The sequence below is a fragment of the Gavialis gangeticus genome, unplaced genomic scaffold (genome assembly GCF_001723915.1).
Source record: "Gavialis gangeticus isolate Ggan-Ray unplaced genomic scaffold, GavGan_comp1, whole genome shotgun sequence".
Taxonomy (NCBI): Eukaryota; Metazoa; Chordata; order Crocodylia; family Gavialidae; genus Gavialis; species Gavialis gangeticus.
In genome coordinates, this window is record NW_017729024.1 from 22,714,102 (window position 1) to 22,727,977 (window position 13,876).

General features: G+C 43.8%; 1 protein-coding gene across 2 annotated transcripts in view; it reads right to left on the bottom strand.

Moving 5' to 3' along the window:
• MSH3 (mutS homolog 3) overlaps nucleotides 1-13,876 on the bottom strand; it is a 298,610-nt gene that overhangs the window by 72,442 nt on the left and 212,292 nt on the right. For both annotated transcript variants that reach the window (XM_019516941.1, XM_019516940.1), the window contains exons 17-18: nucleotides 13,096-13,203; nucleotides 8,278-8,392 (exon numbers count right to left, since the gene is read on the bottom strand). In XM_019516941.1, coding sequence (XP_019372486.1) covers nucleotides 8,278-8,392; nucleotides 13,096-13,203 — 223 coding nt within the window. The remainder of the gene's footprint in view (nucleotides 1-8,277; nucleotides 8,393-13,095; nucleotides 13,204-13,876) is intronic.

The window sequence follows — 13,876 nt, forward strand, 5'->3', positions numbered from 1 at the left end:
TTAAAACAATTTAAAAAGGAAGAGTGAGCTGATCTGTGGTGACTGGGATCAGGGTGCATTACAGTTTGTTTATCTCATCACTGATACACTGCCTGCCAAAAAGCCTGTTGGCTCCATCATTCATTCAGAAAAGATCACACACAATGGGAAAGGCTTTGCAAACAGGATGGATCTATTTCCTTTCTCTAAGCCAGTAAATACTGTTTATTGGAGTTCGGTGCCTTCATTCCTCCGAAGTGTTTAAGGAATGAACTCAGGACCTGGTATGTCCTGCTGGCTGCTGCTGGTGGGACATGCTATGTGGCTTGGGAGACTTGTGCCACACAGTGGAGCCCAATCCTTCCCTGTATAGAGCCCTCCTGTCTTTGCTACCTCCTGGTATGTCCCTCCAGAACCTGGTACCAGCAGCACCTGGCTGGACACAGCAGGTTACCACAGAGGCTCTTTCTATGGAGTTGACCCAGCCAAGTGAGGAGAGGGGAAACCCCCATGGGGCCCAGCCCCCACCACCTGGGAAGACCCCAACTCAAAACCCTCTCTTCCCCCACAGCTAGGCAGACCAGGACTTGGGGACAGGTCCTGGGAGGGGAGACTCCTTTCTCCCTCCTCCCGGCGCATCAGTGACTTGTGCTGCCCCAGCCCAGCCACAGGGGGAGTGGGGGAATTATAATACCTTATGTAACCTTTGGTGTGCAGTGTTAACCGCAGCTGTGTCCAATTGTTTGGGACCTAGCGTGCCAGGTAGCTTTACCCCCTGCTCAGCTCACCTAGGAGCGACCAAAGGCTCCCTGAGAAAAGAGGCTCCCTTTACAATGGAAAGACCTTGCAGACTCATAATTAACTATTTACAAAGTTTAATTATATACAGGATATACTTGCTACATGCACACAAACAGTAAATAACATCAAAAGTTTGAAACTCTCCATTTACAATGCACAGGGATGAGTCTATACAAGAATAACAGTTGATCGCTATTTACACCTAAAGGATGCTCAAATCAACAGATACCAAGCTAATAACTTCGGCACTACGTTAAATACTCAGTGTATTAAATCCCTAATCAACTATTTACAGCTAACAGACAGTCACCCCAACTTATGCCCAACGAATGGAGGGAGAGGCAGTTCCTCACTCCTCTCATCACCACAGATTCAGGTTTTCCATTTCCCACAGAAAAATGGAGAAAACCACAGAGAAAATTTGGATTTTCCCTTTTAGCAGAGAAAGCCACAGATTTCCTGGTTTTGCAAAGAGCTCTGCAGGTAGGCAGAGCTCCAGTCTGCAAGAGCTGATTGCAAAAGGGGCGGGAAGGCCCCAGCCCTGCCTGAAGGGGGAGGGGGAGGGAGAGGGGGGAAGGGTGGGGCCTGAGGCTTTCAGTCACCCAGGGCTCATCTCAGGCTCACTTGTTGCTCCTGGAGCCTGCGCACTGGTAAGCGGGGGGTGGGGGGCTGCAGGGAACAGCTGCGAGCTTCCCTCCCCTGCCACATGGCACAGCAGGTAGTTCTGGAGCCCTGTGGGGATCTCCTCACCCAGCACTGCCCCAGCGATGCACCTCCTGGGCGCAGAGCTGCAGTGAGGGCAGCTGCATCCCTCAAAGTAGGGGAAGGCACAGGAAGCATGTCACTGGGGCTGTGGGGGATGGGGGAGAGAGGGTGCAGCAGCGGCGAGATCCCCACCAGCCATGCCAGGTTGCACCCGCCAAGCTGGGGAGGCCCCAGGGGAGGGAAGCAGGCCATCAGAAAACAGCAGCTCTGCTGTTTCCTGCCATCCTGCTTCCCTCCCTTGGGACCTGCGAAGACCACCGGATGCAACCTGGTGAAGCTGGGAACAGCGGAGCGGTACACGGATTCCTCACCGCTTCTCATCCCCCCCTCCCCCCACTGCCCTGCCACTGCTCTGAGGAGCTCAGGGCTGCAGGAGCCATGTCGCTGGGGCAGTGGGGGTGGGGGTGAGAAGTGGTAAGGAGGTTCTCTGCGTGGCTCCTCTGCTCCTTGCCATGCTGGGTTGTGGCAGAGGGAAGCAGAAAACAGGCCCCCTGCTCGCCGCTGTTCCCTGCTGCCCTACTTCTCTCCCCTGGGGCCTCTGAAGCTCGGTGGGCATGACCCATCATGGTAGGCAGTAGTGGAGAAGCCAGGGATCTCTTCCCTGCTGTTCCTCCCTGTTGCTCCCCTGGCAACACACCTCCTGCGCACAGGGCTGAAATGAGGGCAGCGGTGTGGGGCTGTGCCTCTTAGAGCAGTGGCACGCACTGTGGGTGCATTGCCAGGGCAGTGGGAACAGTGGCAAGGAGATCCCCAGTTGTTCCGCTGTTGCCTGCTGCACTGGGTCGTGCCTGCCAGGCTCCAGTTGGCCGCATGCAGGCGATCCCGGCTCTAGCTTTTGTTGTGGCCAAGTTTGCCCCATGCCACTACTGCTGGGACAGCCCTGGGCACACTGTGCACCCTGGCTGCACTCAGTCTAACCACTGCCTTCCTGCCATGCGCTGCAACTTGCTCCTTCCCCCCCTCAGTGGCAGGTGCTGGAGGTGCATCACCAGGGTGGGGGGCGCAGCAGCAGCAAGGAGATCCCTGGCGGCTCCACCCTTTCCTGCCACCTCAGGTTGTGCCCACTGGGCTCCAGAGGCCCTGGGGGACGGAAGTAGGGCAGGAGCCCGGGCATGCAGACCTGGGGGGTGCAGGTCCCCCTGCCCCCCAGGAGTGTGCGTGGCAGCAGGGAGCCGGCCCTCCCCTTCCCCTAGAGGAGTCACCTGTGGCTCTGTCCTGCTTCCTGCTGGGGCCCTGCAGCCATGCGTTGCAGCACTGGGCCTCAAGACCCACCCAGCTGGGCAGCAGCCTCAGCCTGTGCCTGCCCCAGGTACAGACCTGGGGGGTGCGGGTCCCCCCTGCCTCCTGGGAGTGTGCGCAGCAGTGGGGAGCTGACCCACCTGAGTCCACAGCAGAGCGGAGTGGGGGCAGGGGGTGCCAGCAAAGGTGTAGGTGGGGAGTGAGGGGCACCAGCAGGGGTTATGGGGGGGGGGCCTTTAGTTTTAATCATGGATTTGGGGGTTTTCAGCAGAATATATATATATTTTTTTTAATCAGGGAAAACCAGGATCCCTGCTCATCACACACCTGTGGGCTCCAGCTGCCCCAGGCTATCCCACACAGGCCCAGGTATCTCATAGTTTGCAGAAGCTGTTTCCACTCAGACCCCTGCAAAACACAAATTCTTCTCCCCACACCACCATGCACTCTTCTCTGCCTGGGCATGGCCTCTCCAAACCCACAGAGCTCTTTGCACAGTTAAACACAGTGGGAGAGCAAGCTGCCACTGGGGGACCAGACAGCACCTCTGGGCTCACTTTCCCTTAAGGCACTCAGACACACCGAGGCTTCCCCTCAGGTTGTGCTTCCCTGGGTCTCCACTCACACAGGCACCCTGGGGACTTTCCCTACCTGGTTTTTCCTTCCGCCAGGCTGTCCCAGTCCTGCCACAGTCCTTTCCCCAACCATTCATAGAGGCGGTTTATCACACTCTTACTAACCCCCATCCCCAGTCTCCAAGCCCAGAGGGGAATCACCTTCCCGCTCTCCACCTTAAGGAATTTGTTCAGCTCATTCACAAACTCCTTGTGCTTGTTTTAGGGGTCTGCTCTCTCGTGTTTGACCCTTCAGGTGCTCTTCTGACCTCTGGCCCACCCATGAAGGCAACAACAGGATGGGACTATGCTGCAAGCTCTTCCCAGCCCTTTTCATGCAGTGTGCGCCTCTCTCTTCACTCTGCGGGCGGGGAGACACTCCGGTTTTAAGGGGAGTCTCCCGGCCAATCCCAACTGCTTTTTGAATCCTGCATCCCCTTGCTGGGGATAATCTGAACTACAAATATGGTGCCCCTGTTGAGATAATCTCCCTCTAGTGTTCAGGCAGAGCCCAATGTAGAAAGTAAGTAAATGCCCTTTAAACTGCCTATTACACTTATAATTACCTCACTCCCCTCCCCACTGCAGCTGGAGAGAACAGGGTTTGAGGGAATCCCAGGCTGGATGGGCGAAACCCCCAGAGGCCTAGGTCTCCTCCCATGTGGGCAGATGCCCAGCTTGGGGCCAGCCAGCCAATCATGGATGGCCCAGCAATGACCAGCAGGCTGGGAGGCATGTTCTAGCTGCCCCCACCTTCTGGCTTGGGCCACTGCAGCCCCCGCCTGCCTTTCCCAAATCAAAAGTCAATGTCTGTTCTGTCTGTTATCAGTTCAATCTACGCAGCTGAGAGAAACCTGAGAAGACAGAATCTATCTCACCTCAGGCTTTTTGACTGTCTGTATTTAGCCTGTAGGAAATATGATGAAATAGACTAGAAAATGATAGAGCCCTATACTCTAGATGTCTTATAGATTCACTCTTTCCCAATGAATGTGATAAAAAAAAGAAACCAAGAGAGCAAAACTAATGTAGGACTATCATTTTTTGTCACATGCCAGACCGTAAAAAACAGGTATTTACTATTTTTATACTTTAGCTTGCTGAGTTTTATACTGAAGAAGCTTGCTGAGTTTTGTACTGAAGAATCTTTCAGTCTAATTAGACACAGACAATAGAGTTCAGAGAGAAATGATGCATATTAAAGATGGTGAAATAGACAAAACGGAAATGATTTAATGTAACAGAAAGTTTTAATATTGTAACCCAGACTATGGTTTCTAAGAAACCTACTAAAATTAATTGGTTGCTAAGCTAGCTTTCAGAAACAACGCATACTGCAGCAACAGACCAAAGAACCCATCTACCCCCCCAAAAATCACAAACTAAGGTCCTACTGAGATTTATAGTTGAATTGAGGACTAGAAAAGTAAGGAAAGCAGGGGGTACATTCATGTCTTGGCACTGGTAAAAACAGCTGAAATAACTGTAGGTAGCCGATCGAAGAAGTTGTCACGAACCCTACTGTTTTGAGGTGCTCATGAGGTATTGTGCATGCTTTCTTGAGTTTGTTTTACTGATATGGCATGTGGGGTATCATAAAAACTCTAATGTTATACTATACTCATTTACATCACTTTTATCACGGTACGGATTATGTTATGCTGCCTGTGTATCACTATAATTTTGGACATGGTTTAGTCAAAGGAATTGAGGAAAGTACTTGAGGAAAATGGAGTGGGCAGAACTGCTAAGTACCTCTTGGCACTGTGTAACTAAGAGCAATTGCCACTCCCAGTACAGCAAAGTATTGTCTGCCTGTGATGAGAAAGGCAACTGCACAATAGCAAAGGCATCTTGTAGAAATGGGCTAGCTAGAGGAATTCCAGAAGCCCTAGGAAAGAAAGACGTTTCTTAAAGATTCTGAGACTCATCACCAGCAATTGGGACAATGCTGATGGGGGGCTGTCTTGGTACTTAGGGACTAGCTATGATATAGTCATGGTTTTTGGATTATTCTAAGCTTTAAGGGGATTCCAAGTCCACAGCAATGAGAGCTGGCAGGATGAGCAGGAAGGCTGATTTCTGGAAACAATGGCAGGACTCTCAGAGGCGCTAGACTGTAACCAGATGAGAGGGTAAGACTCTACTTGTATTTGTTGTTTTGTCTTCAAACTTTGTCAGTTTTTCTTGTTCAAATATTTTCTCCCATATAATAAATACATTTGTTTTGCCTCCTTACCAACTGCTTGGGGTAAAGCGTGATCTCAAGGTGATATTACAGGCAGCCCATTCTACAGAAAGGGGTACCTAAAACACTTTCACAATCCCAAGGAGAAGCTACCTAAAGCTGATAGATTCCCACGCCACAGCTCCGGTATCCTGTATAAGAGCAGGAGAGTTAAGACTTGCAGGGATAAGGAGTTATCCCAGGGCAAACCCTGGTCTATTTCTTGGGACAAGCAGTGGCACAGTGGGAAGATGCTGGGTCTCCAGACATGTTTGTGACAGGAATTGAAGGCATTTCTGAAATTGCATTTTCCTGCTGATTCAAATAGTTCAGTTTAAAACTAGAAGCTCTTTGACGAACTACATTCCCACTCACCTTCCAAGGAAAAGTAAAGTGAAAGTTTAAAACTCTAGGATCCCAAGCAGAACCTACCTGTGAAGGAGAGAGCGCAAACAAAAGCCCTGAGGTGCCTAACATGCTGGGCAGGGGAGGTCAGGAGAAGAAAAGCAGCCAGCAGCAACAGACAGGGAAAGTGAAAACAAGCAACACTTATAGCCGGCAGGCCTGCAGCTGGAGACTGGAAGGGAAGAGAAGCAATCACCACACTTCCAGAGCAACTTCTCACTCTGGATTGGAGGAGAGAGGCTGCTCAGAGGTATTTCTGGCACCAGAGAGGGGCAGAGGGTGGTAAGCTGCAGAGAGTGGAGCAGCTGGCAAGCAAGTGTTGTGAAACTTGCCAGAGAACTGCTGTGGGTATGACCCTGAGAAGGAGGCGGGCAAGGCCTGTACACACAAGGCTTCTGCTAATCCCTGAAATGCAATGGCAGCTGAGGGTCTGGGGGACACGCCAGAAGAACTGCTGTTCCAGGTTAGAGTCTCGCTGTGCATGGGAGAGATCCCATTGGGACTGTGAATGATCATGAGTAAGCTGGGGCAGGCCTGTGCTGAGCAGTGACTGAATTAGCTGATTTCTTTTGTTGTGATTGGGACTTGAGAGCCTGACCCCAGGTGAAGGGGCATGGACTGAGTCTGGCAAAGAGACTGAGAGCAGTCAGGTTTTTGCTTTCTTTTTTTCTTTGGATATCTGAGTGCAGGCCAAAGCCATCCCTGGAAGGGCATGCACTTAACCAAAGCCGACGGTCACCCTGGTGGCTGAGAGTGGAATAATAGACCAACAGGCAGTATTAAGACCTGGCTGCAGAGAACCATCTGGAAAGGCTAGGGGAGGTTTGGAGCCCCACAGAAGAAAACAGGAATTGAGACCAGGTAGGATAACCTTGGGCATTGCCTCCTAACAATATAATATCATCAAAGTTGTGGCAGACAAGAAAACGTTAAGACCAACTTCCTGGCAGACCAGGTGATCCAAAGCCAAGGTCCACCCTGTCACCGCCTCTAGGAAAACGAGCTCAGGGCAGTGGCAGCAAGCCCTATAACACCTGCAGCCATCACACTACCAATATAATTTTCCTTTTGTAATTTTTAATTGAAAAATTGTATCATTATAACGTGGCTAAGACACAAAAGGCATGATCAGTGTGGAATGATTCGCCAGATTTTTGAAAATGCCACCTGCTGCTAGTTTTGAGTTGCATAGTAATTTTTTAATGTTATTTTTTCATCAAAATATAATAGCTTTTGAAAGCCATTCATATAGAAATCTAAGCAAAACAAAGTAAAATATGCCTTATAATAGCAACAGCTCCATATCAACATTTCAATAAACCTGAAAATATAAAGTATGTAACGGCAACTTATGTTCAGAAGTAGATTGAACTATATTTTTCTATTTATACAAAGCATGAATTTAATGTTAAAAAAACAACCTTTAAAGGAATGTTCAAGGAAAAATTGCTGACAAATCTTTTAAAAGAGATTATAATGCAAGAACAATTCAAATTCTTCAGAAGAATTTAGTAGCAATAGTAATTTTTTTTAACTGTAAGATATATCGTTATCAGAAATAGTGGTATAAAATGAGAAGTAAAGCTAACGTGTTGTATATTAATAAAAAAGTTGAGCAGTAATTAGTGTGCTAATGCATCCTGCATGAGGTATATGCAAATACAAATATTCTGTTATAACTAATGTGTTATCTGGAAGAACTATTTTATAGCTCTATTGGGTGGACAGTAATCAGAATGTCAAGCTTCTATTGTGGAATTAGTGTGGTACATTTTAAAATACAAAATGCTTCTAATGTAATAAGAGGTAAAGATAATCAGAATCAAAAGTGACACAAGAGGACTTGAACAAATGAAAAAATTTGGTGGGATTTTAAAAATAAAGCCACTGCATAGATGTAGCTGCTAGTTTTCAACGTTACATGCACTTTATGTCATTAACATAAGCTGCAAACAGTGACATTGCCTTTCTTTAAATTAAAATAGCAGTTCTTCCCAACTCAAATCATAATTCTGAGGTTCCCTCCTTTCCCACTAGGCCTGCATGATATTGTAGAACTGGACAACAGGCTACTTGATATCAAGGAAGGGACAACATAGATTTGGTCATGTATTGTAGTTGTATCCTTTCAGAAATACAAGCAAGCAGCCAATTGGAATTACTTACTCAATTTCCTGGACCAGGATCTAAATTTGGGAATCTTTTCCTTGACTGATTTTCAACCCTTTATTATGATACAGTACTTACTGATAGGTTGGTGCTGTTTGGAACATACTGGTCTTGTTCTCCCAGTAGCACATCAATCACTGGGTGTCTGCCATTTTTTATAATTATTTCTCTCCGTTTATCTTGTACAATGGGTCTGCACAAAAAAGATGTCAATACAATATTTATTATATTCAATTATTGGGGCATATCATGATAAAATCTTAAGGAAGGAATTCTAAACAGCATATAGCTACACCCCCCCCCATGGAAGAGATGAACAATGAATTCATAATCTCTTTAGAGGTCCATGTTAAAATCTCATCCAGAATATTTCAGACATAAACAAAGTCAGCATTTGTTATAAAATCATATGAATCCTTTCTTTTTCTTGGCCTTCACTAACTCCTTGGGCTATAATACGCACTCTATAGATATTAAGAGGACATATAAACAAGATAGGTCCCAAAGCAAGGAGAACTTTTTTATTTTTGGTCCTCCATTGCCTCTGGTATACTCACTAACTTGCAGACACATATTATTTTTTCTTCTTCCTATGATTACTTTTCACAATACTTCATTTGATGAATAGATCAGTCTGTCACAGAGTCAAGATGGGGAGTCTTGAGAAACAAACAAAACGGCAAAGAATACCTAACTACAAGTAACAGAACTGTAGTGACCATACTAACTTGTAATCAGAGACCTTGGTAAAACTGAGCTATGTTATTAATGTAGTAGACATACGTAACTGCAGGTCCCAAACAGGACCAACAGCAAATAATTGCACTTTTATCTAATAGCCTACTGAATCACCTTTGGCCAAAAGCCCCAAAAAGCCCCGCTGAAGCACCTGGTCTATACAGATGTGGAGCTAGGCTGAACTAACGTGCTGCTGCTTCCATAGACAGCATTTTTTCTTTCCACACCTGTCAGTGCCCTATGTTAATCAAATTGTAGCCAGACACATATCTATTTTTCCATGTTTCTCTTCTCTCCCTGGCTGTCTTGACCAATGGAAGGAAATGAAGAATGGGATGAAACAAGGACCATGTATATAATAAGCTGCTACATATACAAATTCATGTATTTGGTGACATTCATATTTATCCAATGAAGTATTAATAATCCCAAAATAAACCTGAGCAGCACTCCAACTCTTACAAAGAGTTACAGGACGCATGTTCACAGCTTAACAGTGAACTTTCAAGTTTTGGTTAAAATTTAAACTCTGTTAATATGATGCACTGCTTTAGGAAAATTAAGTACAAAAATAAATATCATTACAAATCATGGGAACAGTTAGCAAAGTATGACGATTTTTAAAAATTATATTACAATGGAATGTATGAATTCATAAACAAAATATTTTTCATCGACACTAAAATTTTCTTAAAATTTAAGCAGTCTGATACAAGAGAAAAATTTAATCTAACTCATATTAAGTAAATTCATTGGAAGGCCCACATTTCAATCTGTCTTTTAGTAGCCCTCAAAAATCAATTATTGATATCTTCCAGTGGGTAACACATTACAGAATTGCAGTAAAGCTTCCATCTGAAGCTTTACTGATAAGCCTACTACCCGCCAGTTTAAAAGCTCTAAGGAATAAGATAACAATATTAGGAAGAACACTCTAACCATGAGGATGATGATCAACCATGAGGAAGATAGTACCTAGGGACGTTGCAAAATCACTGGAAGTTTTAAGTATAATTTAGAAAAGCATTTGTATAGGATATTTTAGATAGATATATGATCCTGCTTAAAACAGGAAGTTAGACTTCAAGACCTCTCCAGATTTTCCTATGATTCTATGAATTTTCTGTCAAGGAGACCTAAAAAGAAGTAAGTAAGGTTTCCCAAGGGCCAAAAACTGATCAATATCATACACCAGGGGTTTTCAACCTTTTTCAATAAGTGTAACCCTGGCAGCCGGACACAGAGCGGGGCTGGGAGGGTACTGCGTGGCTGAACGCAGAGGAATGGCAGCTGCTGCTGCGTGCAAACTTTCCCCCCCACCCCAGTGTCTGAGCAGCTGAGCAGCACCTGCACGGAGGCCCTGCAGAGGGGTGACGCTACCCTTGCCTCATCCTGCTACTCGGCTCTGCTCTTGGGAGGCAGAAGTGCAGGGTGGTGGGTGGCAGTGCTCTGTCCCTGCCCACCCATACGTAACCCCTAGGGCAGCGGTTCCGAACGTGGTGCCCATGGACACCATGGATAAAACTTCAAAAGAATACAAAGTAAAGCTTTGTATGGAAGCTGCATTTTGAAGTTGCGGATCTAAGGCAATTTTAAGAAATGGATGAGATGATCAGATCGATCTAAATTCTAAACTTTAATATTCATATTGGCTCCTGCTGCTTTTTCTTTTAAATTCGAATGTGCCTTTGGGCACACAGATGGTGGGAACCCCTGCCCTTGGGCCTTCCCATGTACCCCCCGTCATACGCGGTATCATAAATTCCTGCATACACCACACTTTTTCCAAAAATCAGTGCTGCAAACTGGGGTGCATGTTTTAAGCAGTGAAATATGCTAACAGAAGCTTCTGCAGCTTGAATCTCTGCTGGGTAAAAGAAAAAATAACACTGCATGTGCAGTGAGCAACTGTCATATAAAAATATAATGTATAAGGATATTTATAGGCTGGCTTCACCTGCAGAATATAAATTTAATATATATTTAGATACATTTCCAAAGCACTCTAGTTCTATTGATATGGATGGTTGTTTGAAAAAAACCTGCCTGATACTTGCTAGGCAAAGCCAATTTATAATCTATCCATTTATCTATAATATATTACATTTCTGTATTATATCAAGTATATTTAGGTAGGATACCATATCCAATGGTTACTGAAAGTGTGGTGGTTTATGTCTCAGGAAATAATAATGGTCCTTTTTTAGCAAAACCTTGTAAATTATACTATTACATATTATGGTAGAATATTGATAGCAAATTTGTAGAAAGTGTCTATATTATTTAACAAATCAAAACAAATTGTCATGACAACACAAGCTAAATTAATTTGTTTTCTTGGACAAATTCCATTAAGCATTGTGTTTACTGTAAAGGTTTTACTTGAATATACAAAACAATAAGCCAGAAATGTATGAGAAAATGTGGGAGGTACCAGACTTTAGGATTAATATGTGGAAACAGATATCAAAAGGAACACTGACAAATGTTGTATTGTTTTTGTAGATGTTTAAGTACTAAATAAGAGTTTTCTGGATATAGAAAGAAGGCAGGACACAGTGGTGCATTAGGGACTCTTTACAAGTGCACCTGGGGTGGGGGGTGTGGGGGGTGGGAAGGACAGCTTAATTAGAGCTGCTATAAACTGCCCACAACGTTTCATGCATTCAGCATCTCACGCTTCAAAATGGCAGCAGGGGTGCTAACTAAAGTTCATTTGATGAGCTTTTGTTAAAGTGCTCCCACCACCATTTTGAAGCATGGGGATACTAAATACACAAGATGTGGAAGCTGCTGGAGAGTTCTAATTAGCACGCTCCAGCAGACTTGATTGAGTCTGCTCCGACGTGCTGTAATTACAGGGTCCCCTCACGTCTACAGCACTCTTAGACACTAAGTCATTCAGAAATGCATAAGCTTTTGTCAGTGACAGTCTACTTCATAGCATCTGACAATCACCCTGACCTTGTCTTCTTCCTGGCCTCAGGAAGAAGATGCCTAACTGCATCTCTTTCAATATAATAAGATAGTCATCTTTTACAAACAGATCAACAAAAATGTTTTCCTTGTCACTCTCTCTCCTTACTAAAGGTGTCTAGTAAGTTAGGTGAGCACTGTTATAAAAACTGACTGAAAAATGCCAGGATTTTGGACATTTCATGTCTTGCTCCCCACAAATGTAAAATTTAGACTTGTATCCCACATAGTTTTACGTGTGTTCGACTTTATACACTAAGTGTGATCCAACTGAAGACCATGGAACATAGAAACAAAGAACTTAGAAGACCTAATAAGTCATCAAGCGTCATTTGCAAGCAACCACATCATTTTCATCCTTTCAATACAGCAAATCAAGCTCCATCTTAAAAGCAGATACATAGAGTCAACTGATCAATCATTTTGGCTTACTTCTTTTAGAAAGCTATTCCAGAACTTAACTCCATTTAATTTTTAAAGCTTCCTCCTAATTTACAAACAAAATTTATTCTTGATTAATTCATGCCATCTATTCTTGTACCAGCAATGTCCTTTACCTTCTACCAATCTCTCTTTACCCTCCCTGGTTTTTACTCCCATGATGAAGTCATACACAGCAATCATATTCTTTTCTCAGCCTTTATTTTGCTACACTATACAAACCAAGTTCTTTTTAGTCAGTCTCCATTCCAAGATCATTTCATCCTTCTTTGCACCTATTCAAACTTGAATTCTTCTTTCTGGAACATGGGTGACCAGAAGCGTACAGTTTTCCAGATATCTCACCAATGACTTGTCAAATAATCTCAACTGAAAAACCACTGAATTTTGAGACATAAGAACATCAATATGTTTTTGCAAGATTAAGGCCTTAACTCTTACAAATGAATGGGGCTTACTGAAAAAGAAAGTTACAAGTGTCATATTATTTACACATTGACTTCTACTGAAATCCATGCAGAAATGTATGGTATACATGTAAAAGGTAGTTATTTGGTAGACACAAATCTTATGAGGAATTTGGTATGGTCAAATTCAGATTCTAAACTCTTCATGTTTGGATTTACGCCTTTATTAATTTTTGTTAAGCAATGTTAAAACATAAAACACAAAAATGTCCTAAGTTAGCTTGGTCAAAACTTTTTTAATAGTCTTCCTTTTAATACAATAAAATTCAATTACCTGCAATAGTCTCCTTGTTTGGCAATCTTAGCCAATGAGAAAATGCAGTCAACAGTTGCTAGGTGATCAACCGCTTTAGCCATGGAGTGATAATGCTCACTAAAACAACTGTACAGATATACAGAAAAATGAAAGAAAAATATGAAAAAAGTATTTCCTATGGATGCACAGGTATTGCTTGAAAGGTAATATTTGTCTCTCACAAGGCTCTTATGGTGTTTAAATTGCAGTGAGTTCAAATTTCCAGCAGTGTGTTAAATTCATAATGTGAGAACTCAATCTTTATCAAGGTGAACTTCATACTCTCAGCATAACCACATATTCTTTCTAAGAGTTAGAAAGTGAGCAAAATTAAATTAATTATCCTTTACATAAAGGGTCTACAGTTGCTGCCTAATGAGCTTGACAAAGTACTTCTGTTTATCACACAGTGAAGCCTAAACCCTGACTGTTACTCACTTTGACTATACAGTACAGAAAAATACAAAAAAATGCCTTAATACCAGAGATCTTCAGGATCTATTCATACTAGAAGGTTCAAGGTTTAATTTCCCAATGTGAGTTTGTTCCCTCAATACAGGGGTGAAATTATGAGAGGCATAAGATAAAGTTTTCAGTAGACTCAATCCTTTAGCCTTAATTATTCCCCATCATCCTCTTCTGTTCTAAGGAAAAGTTAAAGGTATCTACATTTCTGTTCTTAAAATGTGAAACATAAGGGAAATGTAAAGTATGCTAAGAAAGCAGATTGCAAAAAAAAAAAAAAGGGGAAAAGGTTTAT